At 45.6% G+C, this 24,495-nt stretch overlaps 1 protein-coding gene across 3 annotated transcripts in view; it reads right to left on the bottom strand.

The window, feature by feature from the left end:
- The window catches only part of NDC80 (NDC80 kinetochore complex component), a 288,742-nt gene that overhangs the window by 80,112 nt on the left and 184,135 nt on the right, over positions 1-24,495 (bottom strand). For all 3 annotated transcript variants that reach the window (XM_086935612.1, XM_086935611.1, XM_086935613.1), the window contains exons 7-8: positions 21,338-21,421; positions 20,570-20,663 (exon numbers count right to left, since the gene is read on the bottom strand). In XM_086935612.1, the coding sequence (XP_086791738.1) occupies positions 20,570-20,663; positions 21,338-21,421 (178 nt within the window). The remainder of the gene's footprint in view (positions 1-20,569; positions 20,664-21,337; positions 21,422-24,495) is intronic.

The raw sequence follows: 24,495 nt of genomic DNA, 5'->3' as shown, positions 1-24,495 counted from the left end.
GTGGACAAAAATATTTACAACAAATCGATTTTGGCCACTATAGGTGTGGCAGGGTATACTCAGACATGAGTCCCTTTCTCACTGCTCCATCAGGATTCAAGCAAGCCGGGCCGAAGAGGCTGAAATGCCAGAAACCGGTCCCCGGTAGCTTGTCTCCTTTCTGGTAAAGAATTGGCTTGGTAGTTTAGTCTGCCCTGTTCCCATGATGCACTGGGCCAGGGACAGACTGATTTGCATATAGCCAGATTCTGAGCTGGGATGGGGCAGTGAGATAAATAACGGTGATGGATCAAGCCCTGATCTTTGGACTGGGTAAGAGTGGTCTGCTCAATTCAGACACTCTGTTCATCACCACCCCCTTTTGTAAATCGATTTTGGCCACTATAGGTGTGGCAGGGTATACTCAGACATGAGTCCCTTTCTCACTGCTCCATCAGGATTCAAGCAAGCCGGGCCGAAGAGGCTGAAATGCCAGAAACCGGTCCCCGGTAGCTTGTCTCCTTTCTGGTAAAGAATTGGCTTGGTAGTTTAGTCTGCCCTGTTCCCATGATGCACTGGGCCAGGGACAGACTGATTTGCATATAGCCAGATTCTGAGCTGGGATGGGGCAGTGAGATAAATAACGGTGATGGATCAAGCCCTGATCTTTGGACTGGGTAAGAGTGGTCTGCTCAATTCAGACACTCTGTTCATCACCACCCCCTTTTGTAAATCGATTTTGGCCACTATAGGTGTGGCAGGGTATACTCAGACATGAGTCCCTTTCTCACTGCTCCATCAGGATTCAAGCAAGCCGGGCCGAAGAGGCTGAAATGCCAGAAACCGGTCCCCGGTAGCTTGTCTCCTTTCTGGTAAAGAATTGGCTTGGTAGTTTAGTCTGCCCTGTTCCCATGATGCACTGGGCCAGGGACAGACTGATTTGCATATAGCCAGATTCTGAGCTGGGATGGGGCAGTGAGATAAATAACGGTGATGGATCAAGCCCTGATCTTTGGACTGGGTAAGAGTGGTCTGCTCAATTCAGACACTCTGTTCATCACCACCCCCTTTTGTAAATCGATTTTGGCCACTATAGGTGTGGCAGGGTATACTCAGACATGAGTCCCTTTCTCACTGCTCCATCAGGATTCAAGCAAGCCGGGCCGAAGAGGCTGAAATGCCAGAAACCGGTCCCCGGTAGCTTGTCTCCTTTCTGGTAAAGAATTGGCTTGGTAGTTTAGTCTGCCCTGTTCCCATGATGCACTGGGCCAGGGACAGACTGATTTGCATATAGCCAGATTCTGAGCTGGGATGGGGCAGTGAGATAAATAACGGTGATGGATCAAGCCCTGATCTTTGGACTGGGTAAGAGTGGTCTGCTCAATTCAGACACTCTGTTCATCACCACCCCCTTTTGTAAATCGATTTTGGCCACTATAGGTGTGGCAGGGTATACTCAGACATGAGTCCCTTTCTCACTGCTCCATCAGGATTCAAGCAAGCCGGGCCGAAGAGGCTGAAATGCCAGAAACCGGTCCCCGGTAGCTTGTCTCCTTTCTGGTAAAGAATTGGCTTGGTAGTTTAGTCTGCCCTGTTCCCATGATGCACTGGGCCAGGGACAGACTGATTTGCATATAGCCAGATTCTGAGCTGGGATGGGGCAGTGAGATAAATAACGGTGATGGATCAAGCCCTGATCTTTGGACTGGGTAAGAGTGGTCTGCTCAATTCAGACACTCTGTTCATCACCACCCCCTTTTGTAAATCGATTTTGGCCACTATAGGTGTGGCAGGGTATACTCAGACATGAGTCCCTTTCTCACTGCTCCATCAGGATTCAAGCAAGCCGGGCCGAAGAGGCTGAAATGCCAGAAACCGGTCCCCGGTAGCTTGTCTCCTTTCTGGTAAAGAATTGGCTTGGTAGTTTAGTCTGCCCTGTTCCCATGATGCACTGGGCCAGGGACAGACTGATTTGCATATAGCCAGATTCTGAGCTGGGATGGGGCAGTGAGATAAATAACGGTGATGGATCAAGCCCTGATCTTTGGACTGGGTAAGAGTGGTCTGCTCAATTCAGACACTCTGTTCATCACCACCCCCTTTTGTAAATCGTACTTCAGTAAAGGGCCCTTCAGCTGACTACTCAACTATCTTTGCCCGTTTATTTATTCACAGTAGAGCCCAAAGCCAAGTAAGGGGTGGAATGTTTCTCTGTGGCGTGAGTGGCAGAAGTCTACTTACTCATGACTGGAGAGGCCTGGCTAAAAGCAACTACCCATAGCTGCTCTTGTTTCCTAATCTTTCTAACAGCATAGCCACTAAGCCTCACATGTTTGATAACAGTCCTTCCTTCCACACCTCCCCTTTCCCACAAACAGACGTTTGAAGAATGCTGAAGTGGTATTTAGATAAGCGAAGGAGGAAGGTGTGTTGAAGAAAAGGCCATCACAAGACACCTTTTCTGTTGATATTCTGCAGAAGCAGCGGTTTCAGCTGTTGTTTTTTTCCAAACCCATAAAAGCTTGTGTGTCTCACCTTACTGAAAACACAAGCAGCCTGATTTTCATCAGTCCACTGGCAATTAGCTTGCTTACTGCATCTACATGTTCACTTTTGGTGTACTGTTAAGGTAGGCATATGGTTTGCATCTGAATATTCCAGATAATTTTGAGTTTCTGTATTATTTCAAATTCACAAATAATCATAATGATAATTAACCAAAATGGAAAGTAGTGCCCAGTCTGAGATACTTTATGCGGCTCTAGGCAGGGAGTTTTAATATCATTGCTTAGATTGAAATATTTAGAATGGCAAATTTTGTGCTGTATGCCCTCCCTCTGAGACGCCTCCCGGTCCGCCATCCCACCAGAAATTTATATTAACAAAAAGCTCTATGATGCGGCCATCCACGCAGCTGAACGAGGCTAAAAACATTGACTAGGCCAATAGATTGCACAGGCGAAACCTATTGGCTTGATCAATGCTTGTTCCACTGGTCACCCACTGACGGAAACTTTTAGACTTTGGATTGTATGGCTTAACCATTGATAGCGCCCTTGCGGCCTTCAATACTTGTCTGCAACTCTCGGGGATTGGCAAATGTTCAAACTCTGTTGTCATGATGGTCTATGCTGTTAATCTCAACAATTGTGGATTCTGGCATCTTTCTCTTGATTCTTGAAAGCAGTTGAGGGTCTGGCTTGAACTGTACTTGTGGCCACAATTCTACATACCAGTGTTGGCATGACCATGCCGGGGCTATCAGTATGACTGCACGGTTCTCTCTTTTTACTTTGCATATCACTCTGGGAATTAGAGGAGTTAGAAGGAAAGCATAAATTAACATTATTATCTAATCCATTGCAAATGCATCCCTTTTGAGCCGGACATGGCCACCTGCATGTGAAATTCTTGCATTTGCGGTTTTGCTATGTAGCAAACATGTCTCATTCAGGAGTGACATCTCTAAACGATTAGGCGTATTTGACGGTCATCTATTTCCCGCTCATGGACATCAGAGTATTGACTGCTCAGACGATCTGCCACATCATTGTGCACTCCTGAAACATGTTCTGCAGACAGTTCCACATAGTGTTGAATCGTCTATAGCGACAATCTTTGGGTTTCTTGCAATAGTAGAAGTGATCTAGTTCCTACCCGTTTTCATATATAAAATGTGGTTGTGGTGTTTTGCTAATGCACCACTAAGTGGGTCTTGAATTGTAGTCAGGAAAGATTTTACTACCAACCACACTGTTCTGAATTCCAAAACATTTATGTGCAACTGGCACTCTTCTTTTCTCCTGAAGGGCAGGTTTCATGGATGGTGTTACAATATTACCATTGTCCCCATCTCCTGAAATCTGCTGCCACTGATTGGTCAGTTGTTCTTTTAATATGTTCATGTAAAGGCGAAAATGAGGCATCAAAAGAATGCACCAAGGCATTGCTTGTAGACTTGCTTTCACCTTTCTTACTGTGGTCATTTCTTTGAAATCAAGAATGTTGCTTGATGAATCCATTTGTTGCCTCCTCTTGTGATGGATAAAGTAATCCCTCTTATCACCTTCAGCGCGGCGCAGATTCCTGCGCTGTGCTGAACGTTCTAATGAGCCAACGGGCTCATGACGGAACGGTTCCGTCATGAGCACAGGCCAACCGACGCTCATGACGGAACCGTTCCGTCAATAGCATCGAAGGGGTTAAGTGGAAATTCTAGCTCCCAGGAAAATCAAGTCCTTGCTTGGGGTTAAACACAAGTTTGTTTTGCTGCCAGCCAAGCCTAAATTTAACGAGCTTCTTCTTGTTAAGTTCGTTATCAAGTGTTATGTTTCTGCCCTTTTCAGACAGTTGTCTAAGTGCAGATACACCATACATCCCTTTCATCTTATGAAAGCTACCAGTGATGCTAGTCATTTGGTGAAGATTCAAGGAGCTGACGTCAGGCCAAAAGGCAAGGCTTGGAAGTGGTAGTGGTGACCAGCAACAATGAAACAAAGGAATGTTTTGTGTGTCAGATTTATCAGGTGTTGAAGTACACATCCTCCAGATCTATAGATGTTAGATTGTCTCTCTATTTTAGGAATGGTAGTCTATCTTGTCACGTAACCATGCAAAAGCGTTGGCTCTTCAAGAATTTGTTAGAAACCAGGACTGTTCTTCAATCCCCTGATCTTTTTAATATGAGAAAGAATCTTGAGTAAAAACCTTTAAATGTTTCCTTTATTAGTGCCTTCTCAGTCAATTTCTTGCTGATCAATTTGGAGATCCACAACAGTAGTTTTTGCAGGTGTTGGTGGAAATTTAAGAGGGCTTTCCGTAAATTCTAGGGTGTGTCCATGATGGACAATGCCCAACACCCATGTGTCTGTAGTAATAAGCTGACAGTTTACTTGGAATGACACTCTGCTGCCCTACCCCACCCCTCCAGTGACAGTTCGACTGGAAGTAGATCTCTTTCTGGAAATCAAGTTCTTATCCCCTTTGAGTTGGATTTCAAAGACTGATTTCCTCTTCGCCTTTGAGCCGTTATTCAATTGGGACCTCTGCTGTCTTTGCTGATGATTTGATCCATATTGCTGTTATGGAAAAAAAAAATGATCCTTAGACATATGACTTGATTTTGCCACCTGAATCCTGTGTGATGCTATTTATTTTGCAGCAATCCTAAGGTTCTGGCTGTCTAGCATATCATCGTTTTTCTGAAAAACATTCCAGAGGTACAGTCCATTACAATGGACTGTACCTCTGGCTTGAATTATGTACTTTTCAGCCATTCATATGTACGCATCTGTGAGGTTTGCTAATGCTGGGATAGCAAGAAACCAGAGAAGAAAGTATAGTGGCACTGAAGGGTTTATTCAAAGTCCACACGTTTACAAAGCTGTAGGTCAAACATAAAGTAGATTCCTCCGTCAGGCCAGGGGTCCCGGATGGTACGTCTGAAAGGCGTCTTCTTACTCCCAGGTGGCGTGGCGCGGAAGGGAAAAGAAAGAGAGAAAACGCCACATTACTGGACTATTTTGTTTATCCGATATGTGGAAAGGGTAGGGCAAGGGCGTGAGGGAACACCAGGGACCACCACCGTCTGTCGTGTTTCTAAACCAAGGCGACACCGTATCCAACCCCGTCCCTTAGTCACTCTCAGCCGCCCCTTTAGCTGTTCCTCCCTCTGTGTGAAACAGTCCCCGTATACGAGCTCGTACCTTGCGGTGCCACACTTCTCCAGGTGAAGTGTGGCTGGGCGAAGCGTAGTACCGTTGGCCTCCTGGCTTTCCAGCGGTCGGTCTTTCCCCGTCTCCTGCTTCCGTCTCTTCGGGCAATTCGGTTCCGGGTTCCTTCCGTCCAGCGGCGAAGACGTCCGATGCTTCCTGGGCTGCTCCAGCGTTCGCGCCCTCCTGTTCGAAACCTCGCGTTATCAGCGCCGTCGTGGAAGATGATTGGACATCAGGGTACGACGTCACCGCCGAAGGCCCCGCCTCGGGGTAAGCCCAGGCGGCTGTGGAAGGTGCACAAACATCCTGTGTCCGCCGAGGCGGAAACGAAGAGGGACAAACATCAGTAGCAGAGTCGTGGCAGGTAGGAACCCCCTGACAGCATCAAAGTCGCATTATCCATCTGCCTAAAAGTTCAGGTGAAAGTGTCCATAGCAGCATCTATTAGTGTAGCTTTTGTCTTGTCCTTATCTTCTTCTGACAATTTTTCTAATAGCAACGCGGTTTCACTCTTTAGTCGTCGGTAAAATCTTCCAACTATGGCTGACGTATTAGCAAACTTGATTGAATCTGAAGCAAACGCATTTACTCTTTTTCACATTAAATGTCACTTACTGCCTTCCTTAACTGTTGGGGCAGTACATGGAGTTGAACGAACCTTAGACCTGCTTTGCACAGCGGCTGACACCACTAAATCGTTTTTGACTGGATTTAGAATACATGCTTGTGCCAAATTTGTGGCCTTCTATTTCTTCTATAGCCTAGATAGATTTACAGTCACTATTGCTGCATTGTGAGCAGACCACCTTACCATAGAAGTACTAAAATGGAATAGATCTAGCACTCCTAGGGGATTCTCTTTGAAATCAAAAAGAAAGCATACATTCTCTATAGAAGTAGTCAGTAGAGTAAAATGACGGGATGAGGCAAAATCTTTCTATATCATTCAGTGTAGAATCTCTTGGTATTGTTTATAAGCTTGCATCTTCTGGAATTAAGAAATCATTCCAATCTGAATCTATGCGCAGAGTTGCCAGAGGGTCTTGGGGAGATGTGTTTGCACCACTATCATTTTTTTATTTTATTTTTATTTATAAAGTTTTATATAGCTCGAACAAGATCCCAAGGGATATCAGAGCGCTTTACAATAGAATGGAAGGAAGGACATAAACACTCAAATGTCATCAAGTAGGGGTAAAAAAGACAAAGAAACAGGATTAATTGCAGATTCCAGGACAATTGCACAATGGAGGGTAATACAATAAAACCGGTGTGAACGGGCAACGAAGGGGGTCGCGGCAACAAGGAGCAGTAACAAAAGATGGTACAATGGACTTAGGAAAACAGTGTCTTCGAGCAGTTGAGCCTAGCCCAATTAGGGTAAGAATTTATTCATAAGGAATCTTTTGGCTTCCAATTTGAACACCTTCGTTGAGGAGATTCTGTGTACTTCCGGTGGAAGAGAGTTCCATATATTTGGGGCAGCGCCAGAGAAGGGTCTTTGACAAGTTCTCTTTTTGCTAAGGATGAGTGGTTTCAGGAGGAATGTATTGCCGCTTCTTGAGGCTCTTGCACAACAAGACCGCTCAAGTTTTTGCGCAAGGTACCTGGGAGTATTGAAGTGAAGGGCTTTGTGCGCCAGAACAGCAATCTTTAACTGAATTTGTGCTTCGTAGGGCAACCATTTAAGAGATTTTAGGACTGGGGATATGTGTTCATTTTGTTTGGTGCCTATAACCAGTCTAGGCGATACAAAAGGGGATGATGGACGGAGAGTTTGAGCAAATCAAACACTCACCCCCAGTCAACTGATCTGGGTTTAATCCATCACCATTCTTTAGCTCACTCAGCCACCCCAGTTCAGACATGGCCATATGCAAATCAGTCTGACCCTGTGCCTCATGGGAACAGTCCAGCCCGAACTGCCAAGCCAGGTCTTCCCTGGACCGGAAACAAGCATCCTGGGCCCGGTTTCGGAGTCATAAGCCTCATCAGCCAGGCTATCTTGAATCCAGTGGCCAAGTGAGCAAGGGACTCATGTCTGAGCATACCCTGCCAACTTAGGGCGAACAAAGCGATACAAAAGGGGATGTGGAGTGCAAAAAAACGATGGATTTAGGCCCAGATCTCTGTACTGGGGTGAATGTACAACATTGTTCTTCATTCTGTCCATCAATTCTTGTTTTTGCATTTGTCACCCCGAGTGTGATGGGTATGCTCAGACGTGAGTCCCATGCTCTCCACACCACTGGAGTCAAGCTATCCTGGCTGAAGACGGCTGATAGCCAGAAACCGGTCCTAGGATGCTTGATTCCGATCCAGGAAAGACATGGCTTGGCAGTTCGGGATGGACTGTTCCCATGAGGCACAGGGTCAAGGCTGATTTGCATATGGCCATGTCTGAACTGGGGTGGTGTGGAGTGCAAAAAAACGATGGATTTAGGCCCAGATCTCTGTACTGGGGTGAATGTAGGACATTGTTCTGCATTCTGTCCATCAATTGTTGTTTTTGCATTTGTAACTAGTCTAGCCGCTGTATACAGGGATGCCCTTAGTGGAGCCAGGGTGTATTTGGGAAGGCCACAGCAGGTAGCGCTGCCATAGTCCAGCCTCGGCTTCCGTTTCCGTATCAAGAATGTCTCACACGGCCAAGGCGATGTGAGGTCCGGGCGTAGATGTGATGCAAAGTATCGGTTTTGGGAAGCTGCAAGGCTGCGATGCAATGTCCTGCGTCATCGTTGAAGAGGCTGTCGACAAGGGGGGTTACGATGCGAAGTCCTTTGTTGAGGATGTGTCGCGCACCGGATGGTTCCAAAGAATCTGCGTGGCTTGCACTGCGTTGTCACTGGGGATGCCTGCGGCGCAGGGCCAGTGTCTGGTGAATGAATGACAGTATTTATGTAAATGTAAATGTAAATGTAGGTGTATTTATATAGCGCAACCTGTCACCCAAAGGGCATCCTGGCGCTTGCCTAGGGAACCCGTCCTGGTATTCCCCTGTGAGAGGCCCCAGCGCAACGTTCACTCCAAGGAGTATCTTGGCGCTAGAGGGGAGGAGTATGGAGGTCAATGGTGGAGGGCAGAGAGAGGGACAACTCTAGAAGAAGAAAGAAACTCAGAGAGAGTACCAATTTATCAGGTGTGTAAAATAACCAGGTTTTTAATAGTTTCCTGAAAAGAAGCTCAGCAGCTGTGCAGCGGCATGTTAGATGAGCCTGCAACGGCGATGTAAAGTCCTTAGAACTGGAAAGTCCACGCAGCAGAGGTGATGTTTCAGTTCTTCTCAGGCTTGAGCTGCGCAGCAGAGGAGATGCGTCCTAAATTAAGGTGCTATACAACAATCAGAATCGTCTGTATCATCTAACAGCAGTCCCCTGAACTGGATACATCTCCATCCATCCATCCCACTGTTCACTCTTATGGGAGAGACACCTCCCTTAGGTGATGGGGACTTCGCAGGGATTTTATTTCAGGCACCGGAATTGGTATTAATGCTGGTGTTTGAGGTGTGGATACCCCTTCTGACTGAGAGCCGGAAGTAGGAGGAGGAAGGGGTCTGTGATGAATGTCTCATCGCATTCTGCATGCTGGCTAGCTTTTGCAATTGAACTTGAACCAATTGCAGGGGAGGTAGACCCCATCAATGTCTTGTGAGTGCTTCGCGCAAAGGTCTGGGGGACCGCAGTTGCTGAACCTTACATGGAGGAGGATTATATTCTTTGTATTCCTTCTCCGAGTTCCACATACTGTATGTCGAGGTCTGAAGATTTGATAGTCTCTTCTCACTTTCTTCACTGGCTTGACGAGGCGTCTTGTAACAACTTCTTTGGAGGGAGCAATGGAACCGGCTGCACCATCGTAGTCTGTAGAGGTGCCTCATAATCTATGTAGCGCTTTCAGCTGAAAAACGCTGACTAGTCGTAGCACCATCTTAAGAATCAGCCTCATTTAATATTTTAAAATAATCACACTGGGGTTCTTAAAAACCAAGTTTGGAAATAATTGTGTGACACAATCTGCTTTGCTGTAAAAATTGTTTGAATAAAGACAAAAACATTTTATACAGAAAACGTTAGTAAGCAATCATGGCCTCCAATTCTGTGAACATCGTTACCAAACCCAAGCAGAAACATGGGGCAGGAATTTATTTTCCGCTGCATAAATTACAAACTTTCTATGTTTGAAAAAGCTGCAAGATATAATACAATAGCTACAATTGAATAAAAATGCAAGGACCCTAACTGGAATTCCTCATGGAGATGGGATTAGTTCAAAGAAAGGGGCAAAAACTGTCTATGCTTTGGTTAGTTAGTGTCAAACAAGGGATTTAATGAAGAGGATTTTCGCTTACGATCAAAGTTCTCCCAAAGTTCTTTAACACTTCTTTTATTTGATTCTAAACAATCATTTCAGTCCTCCGTAAAAAAAAAAACATTCGAAGCACTAAATAGATTTATGGTGCAAGGTTGTCTTTTCGATTTATGCCACACATCCCTGGCATAGTAAGCGTCACCATACCATTATGAATAATAAAATAAAATGACCCATTAATAGGATTTTCACTTAAACTGGTCTTCTGGCAATGATTTTGTATTTCTTCTTATAATCTAACCTATAGCTGTTCCGAATGGGTCAAAATATCTTCTCGCGACCAATCAACTCATCAGGGATGGACTGTCCTAATCACCATTTGTAATTTCCAGACAGTGAAATAATAGAGTCAAAACACAGATGTTCACAATGGTACAGATTCCACTGAGGGTGGGTCCTATTCTGTACGTTGATCCACAATGACCATCTGAGCTATCTTTGCAGCTACAATACAATAGGAATTACTGTTATGGTTTGCCTTTTGTTAAACTATGGAGTTACAGCTGTCATGCTTTACCCAGTGCTCATTTCACATACAAGATTATGGTTTCTGACTACGTATACTGAAGGTAGATCGGTATGGGCCATCGTTTCTTGGGGATGTCCGCTATTTCTATGCTATGAACCAGTTCTCAAATGCCATGTTTGGCACCTTGGTTCAGCAATGCATCCCTGCACTGTGATAAGACTCTATACACATTTGTTTCAATAATGTTTCTATACAAGTTTTTTTTATGAATGTTTTAGGAAAATGTTTCTGAAAGTTTGCAGATATTTCGCTGTCATTTATAATCAATGCCTCTTTGTATAACTGTAATTTGACAATCACAAAGATGTTACTAAAAAAGCTTAGAGAAAATTTCTTTAAAAGATTTTAGGAGGTACAGCGCCCTTCGTGTCAGTATCTCTATCCTACTGATGGGGAGAAAGAGGAGACTGGAGTGCCAGAGGAGGGCGCGTGCATCACCATGGCAGCAAGCCCTGGATCCCATCAGCCATCAGCACAGGCCTGCCTAGCAGACTTATGCATCATGGTTAGCAGTATTGTGTTTGTGCAGGGTTGCCAGAACAGGTATTCGTGAAATACGAACAGCATCTCTAACAAATGTATTTTTCTTTTTTTAATTCACATTTTGAATACATGTTTGGTGGTCAGATCAGGGCAACAAACTCAGACGTTACGAGAAAGCATGGCTCACAAATGAAACCATCCTATAAACCTTTTGTCGCCTCTGAGCTCTGAGGAGTGCCTCGAGTGTTCAAAATAAGTTCATTGTAGTCTCTACACTAAATCCCTAAAATCTGAACTAGAACTGTAGATCTTTGTAGCAGCCACGGGTAGTGAAGTATGTACTTATCTAACAATATTGATAACGCAGGCGTCTCTCTCGCTGTGTGACTACATCGGCGTATTCCATCTACTTGAAGAAAGGGATCGATATCCTTTCATGCTGGAAGTAAACGGATCTACTAGAGCTAAATTCAGCAGTTTGTAACACCAAATGTATTTTGTGGATTGGGGGTGTCTGGAGATCATCAGGTCTATATAATTTACATTTTTGCAGCAACTCCTGTAATATTCTGCAGGCCGTGCTAGTGAGTCACCGTGTCTCCTCCCTGCCACACAATAAAATAGGTAAGAGTCCCAATGGTAAGACACAACTCTAGAACCCTTTAATGCACCTTGGTGCCTCTTTTTTTAGAAGACTTGGAACCTTCAGACAGCTCCACCAATCATAGAACAAGGCTGCTGGCTACATCACTTCCCCTAACAACTTCCGTCCGTTACATTTGGGCTGAGCTGATGTTGCCTACGGTAGATCATCATCACCTGCAGCATAATTTAGGTATTATCTTAGTCATAATGATGCACTTTATTGTGAAACCGTTTTTCACTTATATTTTAATAATGTATAGTGTCATGCTTTATGGTTGTAAAAAAACAAATAAAGAATTTCTACTTAAAAAAATCTTAGCCACAAATTTATGATTGAGCAGCCAGACCACATACCCTCTGCCGAGTTTCATCACTGCTTTCTCTATGTCAATGATAATTCCAGCTTGCTTTTTCGATCACTTTGTAGTTTCCTAAGTTTGTTCATGTAACAAACCGTGATCAGCAGTGTGGCAGCAGGGACTGGAGTGGGGGTGCTGCTGGGGTGGCAGGAGGCATATGGCACTGGAAGATGCCGTTGCCTCTGCAATGGGAAGCAGGTCTTCTTAAGCAGATTGTTTTGGACGAGAGGGGTTTTGAGATGCAGGTGCATCTGTGACCACCTTTTCTGGCCGCGTGCTCCCTTTCGTATATCAATGCCTTCCAAGGAAAACAAATATTGCACTGGGAAAGAAGAACAAGACTGTCCTTACCGAGACCTTTCACCAGCAGAGAAGCCAGGCATGATTCACTAGTGGAGAGTGACCGCACAGCAGCGTCTCGGACGTATGGGAAATGCTTAATGAAAGTGTTAAAAAGTGAGTCGCAGTGCGTTGAAGAGGTGGATTATTCTGTTGAAGAGAAATTGGGCAAATTCAAGTTGCCCACCTTACAAAAGCAGGGAAGGATGAGCTCACACTTCAAAATGAGATGATCAAAGGGGAGAGCTCATGACAAGATAAGGAGCTCAGTGTGCCCAACAATTTTAGGACTTCGTTTAAACATCATATTCCCAGATGGAACTTAAGATGGAGGATTTTGAAAAGGAGGTGAAAACCTAGACAGTCTGCCCAGTTATGCCACCAACGTGGAGTTACAGGATAAGTTGCTTTGCTTCATTACGAACAAGTCCTGTAGTAGGACAGATACCCTAATGACAAGATTGAAAGTTATGTCTCCTCCCACAAATGGTCACTATGGAAAAAAAAAAATCAAAGCAGGCAGGCTTACCTTGGTGCTTGGACATTTCAGGAACTGTAAATTCTAAACCAGACTACCAAGTGAAAAAGAATAATCTCATCTTCAGTAGTTTCAAAATGTATGTCTTTAAAGACGTTAGCTTTGCTACTATAAAAAGGAGAATGGAGTTGCAGTAAATTAAAACATATTTTTTTGAGTGTCAGATGCTTCTCTGTGGTTTCCAGTGAAGGTGGAGGGAAAGACTGTTCTGATTCACCACAGCAGAATCTTGTGATTTATTGTAATGATTTAGCTGGTTGGGCGGGTTGAACCGTCAGGACTCAGCATCCAGCATCCCAACCTTGATATTGGTGATGACGTTTTCCGGGCACTGCTGGACGACAAACTCATGGTCAAGAGGAGAAGGAGAGGTGGATTCTGTGTTGCATAACCTTCGTTTGAATACGTGGTCTAATTATGCTTTCAATGGTGGAGGAACACTGTAGGAAGGGGGAGGCTCTAGTTGGCGCAGTGCAACACTAGCGACAAGCAGGGACTCTCTCTTCCTCGTCAGGGCTGAGGGTTACCTTCCAGACAACCTCTGCTTACCCTCTAGGTAGTGTGGCTTAAGCAGTCGTAGGCTAATCTTTGGGGCACATAGGGTTAAACACTTGCAATAGTACACCTTCACAACCAACCCACCACACAACGAGACCAGACTGTATTCGGTAAAAATATATATCTTTATATAGATTTTAAGCAGGCTTGTGAATACAGTCGATATACTTTATGAAAACGGTTGCAGGATACTTGATTCAGGTTACCACAGTTCTTATAGCAGTTCTCTTGAGGCCCGTAGGCCGGGGTTAACCAAAGTTCTTTGTGGAGCCGGCGGCTTCCAGGGGATCTGTCCCACGTCGCGTTGCCTTCCCGGGGTCGCTGATCGTTGCGGCTCTTCGGCCGAGCAGGTCACTGGTCGTCCGGGGCAGCGGTGTTCTGTGGCGGCACGGTCCTCTCCTCGTCGTCCGCTCCGACCTTGGAGACGGCGGCTGTGCGGCGGTGACAAGTGGCAGTACGGTCCCCAAGTGCAGGACGTACCCAGCCAAATGCCGGTGCAGCTGTGGGCTCACAGCTGGGCTGTCGGGCAGGCTACCGACCTTGTGGATTCTCGTAGGGCAACTGCCCGTCCTTGCAGGTGAGTGACTGCTCGCTGTGCAGTCTCCTCGAGAGCTCAGACCGGACGGGTCCTCCTTCCCTTTGCTCTCGGGCTCCCTGTGCAGTTGCGGTCACGGTGTTCGGGCCAGCGGCGGCTGGTCCTTGCTTTGCTTCCGCTGTTGCTGTGGGCCCCGGTCACGGTGGTCGGGATGACGTTGATGCCTTAGAGGAGATTCCTCTTTGTCGATACTGCGGCGATGGTCAGCACTCGCAGTCGCTTTCTTCCAAGGGGGTAGCGTCCACTGGTCCTGGGACGCTGGTCAGGGGGCAAGTTCAGTTGCAAGCCCTTGGAGATCTCTTCAGCAGAGTTTGGCACAAAGTAAAGCAAAAGTCTTCTCGTAGTCTTTTCTCTAGTCTCTCCTTCAGCAGCAAGGCACCAGACACAGGCAAGAGTCAGCACCCCTCCTTGTCTCTCGCGGTCCTTCTCGTCGGGCAGAGTCTTTCTGTGGCCCAAACCGGATCTAACTTTCAAGGAGCAGGGCTCCTTCTTTTATAGGCCAATTCTTTTGTTCTCGCAGGCCAGGGGGGCCTTTGCATAGCCACTCTCAGTTCTGGAGTACCCCGGCGGGTGTGCTCCGGCTTCTGCTTTCAGTGTGAGGGGCAGGCGCATCAGACGCCCCACAGGCGGTGGAGCCAGCATTGTCCAGACAGGGGTGGCCAGAGTACCTTGTTGATGGGGGCTTCGCCCTTCCTGGGCCAGGTGCCGGCAGAGTCATCCGCCGCTCCCCAGGAGGGTGGAGCCAGCATTGTGGTGGCCGAGCACAGTGACAGTTCGAGTCAAGAGGCACTCCTACCTCCCACTAAGGTGTAATCTGCGCATTCACCACCTGTCATCCCTCCAGCCCTGTCACTCACACATCCCAGACAGTCGGATACACATACTGGCAGAGGCAACTGAAATGGTTAGGCAAGCAAATGCTAACTTTCTAAAAGTAGCATTTGCAAACCCAGGATACTGAAATAAACTTGCCTACAAGAAATATCTCATCATCCTGAGTTCAGGCATACTAAACATGACTCACTACCATGCTCCTTGAGCCTGCGGGGATTATAGGGTGTAATAATCCTCGCAGCTCAGTCTGGCCTAACGGAGCAGGTAGCCTTCAGCAGTGAAATACGGTCTTCGTTGTAAGTCACTACCAGGACATGCCACGCTCATCAGGGCTTGTCCTACCTTACACCTACAACGCACCCTGCCCACAGGCCTACCATAGGGGTGACTAATATGCAGTCAAGGGAAGGGTCGGTGCGGGCAAGTGGGGACACTTGCCCAGCTAGCGTGACAGTACGAGACCGCACGCGGGTTCTGCGGTCGCAGTTCCCAGACACATCTTTACGGCTGCTTCGGTGGGTGGCGCAACCAGCGCTGCAGGCCCACCAGCAGTATTGGCATCTACAAGCCCCGGCACTCTCTCGTGCACTTTACTAGGGACTGACAGCAAATCCAATGCACCAATCAGGAATACCAATCGTATATACAATTTACAGTAGGGAGCACTTGCACTGCGGCACGGATCAGCCGTGGCGCAGTGCCCTGAGTATCGGAAAACCAGCAAAACATCGGAGGCACATCAGCAAAAAGTGGAAGGGAGACTCACGCCAAGGTGCCAGGTCTAACAAACACTATGTTGACACTTTCAACCATATTCTTCTTTTCTCTTTCCTTCACTTCCCAGCACACCTGCTTGTGTAGGAAGCAGTAGTTATATGCTTTGCATTTCTTCTTCATTGTGATATGAAGAATATTTTTTCATAATTAACCAGTTTAAGACTGAAGCAAGGGGGAGGTTCTGGGGGTAGCCAAAGCCCAAGATGGCTGTGCAGTCTCCAGGCTCCCAACCAGATCCACTTTTGTCTGCCTGCTGGAGTTCTCCGGGGAGACTTGGCACCCATCTGGACACATCTCCCAGCAGAAAAAGTAGTGACGCCAACCTCCTGGTCAGCAGCGGTTACAAAGTCGCGGGCCTGATGGAAAAGCCTGCTGAGTTCTCGTTCATGGCCGTATCAGCCTGTCTGCAGCGAGTGCATTCATATGCAAGCCCCTGAGGCGCCCATGATGGTACTTTGGCATGCCCCAGTTTCCGAGTAGGTGGTGTGTGAAACTGGAAGCATCTGAGGCCATAAATCCACTGTGTTGGTAAGGAGAATAAAGTTAGTGTGCCTACTTAACCAGGTCTGCAGCAATTCTGAAGGGGTCCTCCAAGGCACTGAGGGAATGTTAGATTGATCTTGAATGGACAGATGTGCCCTACTGCAGTTCCAGGCATCCTAAAAACAGTTCTAGAGACAGTCAACATTAGGAATTTGCACCCTGGTCATAGCAGTTCATGGAGACTTTAATCTGGCTAATCTCAACCCAGAGATCTTGTCAGAGAGGTGATAAAAGGGATGATCGTAAGAAGTGGATGGAGGAATTTTATACACCCTACTCTGCCATAAACAGGGAATTAAACAGAGAGAAGTGGTGGCATGCCTTTCTGTAGAAGTGCATCTCACAGGGATGGTAAAGTCCATTAAGATGCATTAGTGAGTTACATGTAGATTTACTTGGGAGGACCTCAAAATGTGAGGCTGCAGTCATGGCAGTGCAGCAGAGGTGAGCCTATCTGGCAAGGTGATCATAGAGAGGCGCGGAATGGAGGCAATAGTGAGAGGAACTGGAACCCTGCTTGTCTGCTGTCAGAAAGTCCTTCAAAGCCTGAGCTGTTAGGAGCATGGTGAATCTTCATGAGTACTTGAAGCTCTTAGACAACCTGAGAAGTGGGGCAAACCAATCTGGTAACCACAATGCTGTGGAACCGCTGGCGAGTGAAACGGAGGGTGCACCGCAAGTCCACTTTGAACTGCATCCAGAGCAGAGATTGGTGTGGTATTGTTACCAACTCTGTTTAGTGCTGATTCTTCATTCATGGGAGCTGAGGAGAACGTTTTGAGAACTATAAGCTATATCTCATCCTAAGAAGAGTAGACTGCATATCCCAATCTGGAGAATTTGGCTGTGAACTTTGGGCGACTTTGGTATCATGAGGCTTTTGCTTGATTCAGTGCAAAGGTGGAATGATGCAGTTCAAGACCTGCTGACTTAAAGATCTCTCTGTTATTGTCGGAAAACAGAGACTTTTTGTTTGCATTGTGTATGCTAATCATCTTAACTTTGTATCCTTTTCCATAGTCGAATTGTTTGGTTTTAAGATGCATAAATTCTACAGCTTTTGACAAACGGAAATGACCGTTTTATATACTTGCTTACCTCATTGGATTCCAATTTCTTATGTTTCTGCTCTAAAGTTAACTCCCCTCATTTTACATAGTGCGAAACTTAGAGCAATATATCCTTTAATGATCAATACGGCCGCCTCACAGTTTGTTTCTCAAGTCTCAATTTCTGCTTGATTCTCTAATAAATAATGGTTAATGAAGTCTTATTATATAACATATAGTCCTTCAAATGCACCTTATTCCGCTTCCACGAGCCAACAGAAAACCTGGCGCCATCTTCCCAATCATTCGTCAGCCTCCTTCCTCAAATTCAAGAAGCGACCATTTGTCCAGGGCGTGGGAGTTCCACGTTGTAGTGGTAACCCAAAAGTGAATGGTTATGATCTAGAGCATGTGACAGTGAGTCTCTTATGATGTTCCTTCCCTAATCTTTCATTACTTCTTCCTTGTGGTAAAAGCTATCAAGAACAGTATTCCAAGATGATGAAACTAAGATTTCAGTCTGCTTAGCTCCCTCGGCCATCCAAGTACGCCCATTGGGCTGGCTCAGGGTAATCCGCTGCCTCTCTCTCTACTTCAAACTGAAGCCCCTTCCAGGTGATCATCGTATCCACTGTACATCCCTGCGTATGGAAGAAACCAAGTTGGCTGGGCTAAGGCTTTCATCAGAAAGGCCCCTTCTCCATCCACACAGTCTGGCCTTTGGAATGTGAATGATGCTGGCAGGCTGCCTTGCCTGCTTTTCGGTGACAGATGGCCAGAGTACCTTTCCCAATCTAGCCCTAATTAGTCCAGCAGAGCCCTTTTATGAATGAAACTCAAATCCGTGGAGGCCAAAGCTCTGAATTCAGGAGCAGGACCTCAGGCTGCCTGAACAGGCCAGTTAATTTTCAGTTTACTGGGAAGAAATGTAAAACCTTTCTAGAAATCATACTTGGAGCATTGATACTACACATCTATGTCTGCCAATGAATTACACTTGCACCATGGAAAATTGCAAATATTTAGTTTATAGATTACGCCTAAATCATTCTGTTAAACGAAGCTTCCAAATCCCTGTGCAAACTTTACACCAGCCCCTCTGGTGCTGCGACTGCTAAGATCCTGATACCGCTCTAAATAAGTAGGAATCTCAACACTCTGGTTTTAAATCTGCTTCTTAAGGAACTGGCCCTTGCACCTGCAATGCACTTGTACATTTTACTTACCTGGGTCAGTTTAATCCTTACAGGTGGACATTGGATTTGATTTAACATGCCAATATTGGGGCGTACAAACTAACGTGGCAGGACTACTTTTTAGCCCATAAATTTTAGCCCATTGCCTACATTTTTAAAATCCCATATATGATGGGTAATACCACAAGGCAACCAATTTGTGCATTTGACCCATGCCACCTGCACACAGGGGACTTATCTACAAGTCAAACAAGCGAACGCCATGTTTTTGGGTATAGCATACATAGGGGGAAGCTGTTTAGCAGTTGTCCCCACTTTCCAGTGTCAAAATATGCCAGACATTCAGTTCTTTACAAAGCAAAAGAATTCTGGGGAGACCATGTGGAAAGCAGAAATGTCATACACCGATACAGATAGCATCACTTTCTTACGCAACCATCTTGTGATCTTGCATATTTTCTTCAGTTTTTGGACTGCCCTCAAGATATTGAGGACTTTCATCACTCGTAGGCAAACACTGCCAACATTTTGTTGGAAGAATTTTCTCCATCTTCTGGTTTGGTTGTTACGTTCCTATACTGCTCTTCCAGGTTTCACAGACCGCTCCATAACAACGATTACTCATTGCCCTGAAGCCCAAAACAGGGTTCTGAATCTGTGATCCTTCAGTACACTGCTAGAATGTTAGTTATTGTCAGTTATGCCCCAGTATGGATTTCAAAAGGCCACCTCATTCTTGAGAATTATTTTAAATTTGATTAGATCACTGCTTTTGATAGAGGGCTCACACTGCATTAGCGTTGCCTAGAACCGATGTAACCTCGCCCTCAAAGTAATGAAGGTATGGCTGTCAATGCTTTGATTGCCATTACTTAAACGTACAAGATAGGGAGTTGGAGAGGGGATGTGGACAAATGCTCCACCTAAGAGGCAGTTTGCAATTCATCTGCAATTTGATTGGTCAATGTTTTTTTCCTGGTTTTCAGGTCTTCTAGATAGCTCAGGGGCCAGATTACAAGAACAATCATCCAGTTTGGAGAATGCAAACTCATGCAGCTGATCAAAGGAGTAAACGACGGCAGAGGGAGCCGGCTAAAGAGGGACTTACAGGCGGCACAGAGTCTTACTCTGAGGGATCATTTGTACAGTGAGAGGCACATGAGTTACATGCATTTTATACAAAATTGTCTGACAGAATATTACAGATAAGCTGTAAGTGAGGATATGTGGGCGAAAGAAAGTCCCGAAGTCCTGTTTGTTGGGTCAGTTAGAAGATTCTTGTGTCCAGACAGGACATCTTCATGAATAATGTGACTGGCAAAGTCTACAAGCCAGCATCCAGTACAAAGAGAATCTTAGGTCTGTGGTCAATGAGAGCATCAGATATAAAAAACTGTTTTAATGACATACATATAGAGTTGGGAGGGTGCACAAGTTAGGTGGAGATGCGGTCATGGGTAGAAAGTGCGAAGAGGGTAAAGGTGTAGGGATTGATCTGAGGATCCACAAGGGAAATAGATGGGGGGAAGAGGCAGGGCAATTAGAACATCAGTGATACACTGTGTGTAGTGGGCTGGGAGAGAGGAGGAGTAGCAAGATCATTTGGAAGCGGGTCGGTAAGAGACAAAGGAAGGAGTAGCAGGAAATGTCATGAGGTAAAGGGAGTAGAAAGTGCAATTGACAAGAAAGAAACCGTGGATTTGGTGAAGAGGGTCACTTAAAGGTAGGTGAGGTTAGAGTATTTAATGAACTATTTGGAGGGGCACAGTGTGAAGATAGAGATCAATAATGATGGTAAACAGTCTGTTTAATTTCGTGGGCATACTTGTCCAACTGTTCCTGGAAAAAGGCAATGTAAATTGAAGCACTCACAAACTCATGCTGTCTAGATCTAGATTCCGTAAATCAAAAGAGCTATTAAATATTAACAGTCAGGAGCCTTCCAAGGCTTTTTAGCTGTAGATGATATTATAACATACTGAATTTAACAAAACCAAATCACCCCCAACGCTAAAGTGTACATCACAATCTTGGTGAACTTAAAATCACACATCACTTACTTAGTTTTGAGCACACCTCGCTATCAAGTTCTTCATACGAGTCACGACCCTCCATAAACAGCAAGTAGCACTTTGTAGTATAATCCATGAACAACTGTAACAGATTCAAGAAAATGGAAGTTTAAAGTTGATGCACAAATATACACTAGATACTGACAGAATAAACCACGGTCTTTTTACCTAAATGTCCATGTGATGGCTTATCCAATCAATTCACATTGCACGTGATGTTTTTGTTGTACATTTTACAAGACACCTCAGAAGCATCTTATTCTACCTATTTTATGTGAACATAATTTTAAACAATGTCGCCCTGTCTTATTATTTTGCAACAATTAACATCTTCATCAATTTGTTGCAAGGTATCCAATTACCTGTGGTCCGTGATTCACCTTAGGAAAAAATTGGACTATTAGACTTTTCTAGGTAATGACAGGGTGGCTTCCTTCATGCTGCATACTTAATACAACGCTATTACAATGTTTTTAACTTACTTGTGCAATACTGTCTTGTTTTATTTTTTATAATTAATTGATATTGTAATTTTTTTTATGCTTATATGATTTTATCAAAATCGAATAAAGTAAAGTATTGATTAACCGAAAAAACAAGGATATTTTAATAAGAGTTCTGTAACATAAATCTCAGAGTGAGCGGAGTGAGAAAACCAATGCAAATCTAAATATCAGTAACTCAAATTAAGCACTAGATTCTGCAAGTGAGTTAGAAACAAAATCGACCCAAGCCAACATCAAAAGTCTTTTTCACCTTATTGTTCTCAATTCCATCTTCAGTTACTTCTTCCTCCCAGGATTCCTGGTTCAGCCTAATTTCCCTGAGATGGTAAACCAACTGAGAAGCCAAATAAAGATCAGAGTTAAATGAGAAAGACCGGCAGGGTCAACTCCGTAAACCAATATATGCATATTTCATTCAAACCAGATACCACTACCACTGTCCAATGATAAACTATCAATTGAAGCATTACAGGCCATTATTCACGTATAACTTTAAGGTCAAATAACCAAGTTAGATATCTCATTTCTTAACATATATTTGGCCTATCCCTAACACTGTATTTTACTACGAGAGGCACAATTTGACAACGTTTATTGTTGGCTCTTGCGTGACTCTTCCTTCATTTGTTTTTCTTTCTTATTCATTATACACACAGCTTTGGGGGTCAGGACCAGAATGTAGGGGGCAAAAACCAGCACCAACGGTACAAGAGCAGCCGGGTGCAGGGTGCAATTTCCGCCTCAGGCGCCCAATGCTTTTCAATGAGAATTCTGTTTTCGACAAACAGGCTGCAGACTTTGCACATGAGGTTGCAGAAGGGAGGCCAACGATAGCAGATGTAAGTAGAGGTGTAGAGGGTCATAGGAGCACAATCAATAGGAGCACAGTCTATTCAGATCACCAAGGCCCATGGCCATAGGGTGCAGGGGTGCCTTTAGACGTCGGAGTCATCTTCCCGGAGCCAGTCACGTTCGGAGGGAGCCTCTGGATTCAGGCTGCAGGCTTCGTAGTGAAGTCCAGTAGGGGTCAGCCAACTTAAGGTTAGGACCGCAGGGGAACCGGTTCTGGATTTTTGGGCCACCTGGACACAGGCTGGAGGCGTTGGGTGCAAGTGGTCAGGACTCGCGGTTCCAGCTGGCATGGGGTCCTTGATGTTAGATTCTTAGCGACAGAACCTCGGACCTCAGGAGTTCTGGTCTTTGTGAAAGTTCAGGCAGTCTTCCTCTGGTTTCTGGAAGTCACTAGCTGCACGACAGGCAACTCCTTCTCGCAAGGTCGTTTTAAGCTGAATACAAGTCGGTAGGGCTGGGGCAAGGTCCGAAGTCTTTTTCAGGCTGCGCTGCACGGTGTCTTCTTCGTCTTCCTTCTTAGATTGCAGGTAACTAGTTTCAAAGTCTGAGGGAGCCTCCTAAATACTAGATTTAGGGGGTGTTTTAGGGGAGTAACAGGTAGGACAAATAGGCACCTCGTCTGGGGTGATTACACCCTCTAATATGCCACCCTCCGGTGGGAGAGGGCATACTCCAAGCCCTGATTGAAGGAGTCTCCTCATCTTCAAGATGAAGGGGACTCAACAGTGTGCTTAACCTCGCCTCCTCCACCTGAGGGGTGGAGTTGGCAAAGGGGGGCACACCTCCTAGTCTTTCTAAGTCTTCCCGCCCAAAGTCGTGGTAACTGGGGCTGCCATCTGCTGCTAGCAGCAGAGGCTGGCGGTTGCATTATTAAGGTGGCTTCCCCTTTGAGCACTCTGAACATCCTGGGGGAGGTCTGACACCTACACCCAGGATGTGCATTATTTCTGGTCCCAGAGAGCAGAGGCTCTCCACCCAGGGCTCCAGAAACATGTCTGTGTGTGGCAGGCTGCCTAAAGCCAGTCCATGACCACACCAGGGTTGGAAGGCTTTCAGGGGGCACCTCTCAGGTGCCCTCTGAGTACATAGTTTAATAAATCTCACACCGGCAGCAGTGTGGATTTATTACAAGGAGTCGTTTGGTACCAAACACTCCTGGTTTCAGTGAAGCCATCATGGTGCTGGAGAACTCGAGTGGTCGAGTTTTCAGCACAAGTACTCCTTATGGCTTCCCCCGCACTTACAATATTTAAGAATTGACTTAAGTTTTGTAGGGGCTTATCAACTCATACAGATATACCCTCACCTGTGGTATAATGCACCCTGCCTTAGGGCTGTAAGGCCTGCTAAAGGGTGACTTACCTATACTTTCAGGCAGTGCCGGCTGACAAGACACCCAGGCAGGGTTCCATGTCGAATTTGTCATTTTTCACCTCACAGGCGTATGCAAGCAGCTAGGGTAGTGGCATGGTCCTAGTGAGGGTGCTCCAGGGGACCCTCTTCAACTTCCAGGCCTAGGTACCCAGGGTACCACTTAGTAGGGACTTACAGGGACAGAAGCACCAATTGTGGCTATGATTTAGAGAAAGAGTACTGGTGCTGGGAACCTGGACAGCAGGGTCCCAGTACTCTATAGTCAAAGTTGCATCAAAAGCCAGGCAAAACGTGTGTGTGTGTGGGGGGGGGGGGGGGGGGGGGGGGGGGGGGGGAGGGAAATGGGGGGGTGTTCTGCAATAAAACCAGATTTCTTCACACCGTCTCACTTTCACTCCACCTTTGCCCTCCTACCCACTCTCTCCAATTCTTTTCTTCTCTCTGTTTTGCCTTGAATGAGCAAAATGTCATTGTTTTACAAACTATACAAACCAGAGAAAATAAGCGTATTGATTGCCTGATGTGAGGTCTGATATATTAGCCATAAAATCTAAATTTTCATCAAATATTTTTATGCAGATGAGGAAGATTTCTGCAGACCTACATTTTACTGCATTAAATGGATGTTTAACAAAATGGGTGCAGAGTAAGGAACTGTAACCTTATCTTCTGGGGCATCAGTACAATAGCTGTTTCAGTCGCACTCCTCTTCACCCATGACAGAAACCTTCCAATCGTCGATGTCCTTACTGTAAGGCTTTGTATTATCTTAGTGTCACTATGAAAGTGTCCTCTTCGTGATGTAGGCCCAGTGGCATCTACCTGCGGTCTATGGTCAGGTGAAGATCATCCTGGGTCACAGGTCTTCCCCACCATCTAGAATAGCAGGAATAATGCCTCAGAATGGCAGCCCAAGAGTAAAATTGGGGGGGTACTGCCCCAGGTCTGCGGGGACAGCTTACAGAAAAAGAACAAACGGCGGACCAAGGTCAAGCACATCCAGTCCATATGTACAGTAAATTGAAAAATGGTGCAACCACTTCCTGCACCCGCCGTCCGGAGGTGCTACTGATAACCACATTTTGGAGAAAGATGGAAGGTGCACTCGTGAAACCAAACAAGCAAAGATCAGTTCCGTATTGGAAATATGGGCAGGTCCCAGTCACCACTTTAAAACGGCAT

The sequence above is a fragment of the Lissotriton vulgaris genome, chromosome 8 (genome assembly GCF_964263255.1).
Source record: "Lissotriton vulgaris chromosome 8, aLisVul1.2, whole genome shotgun sequence".
NCBI lineage: Eukaryota > Metazoa > Chordata > Amphibia > Caudata > Salamandridae > Lissotriton > Lissotriton vulgaris.
The sequence above is the reverse complement of the archived record's forward strand: the minus strand, read 5'-3'. Positions and strand labels throughout refer to the sequence as shown.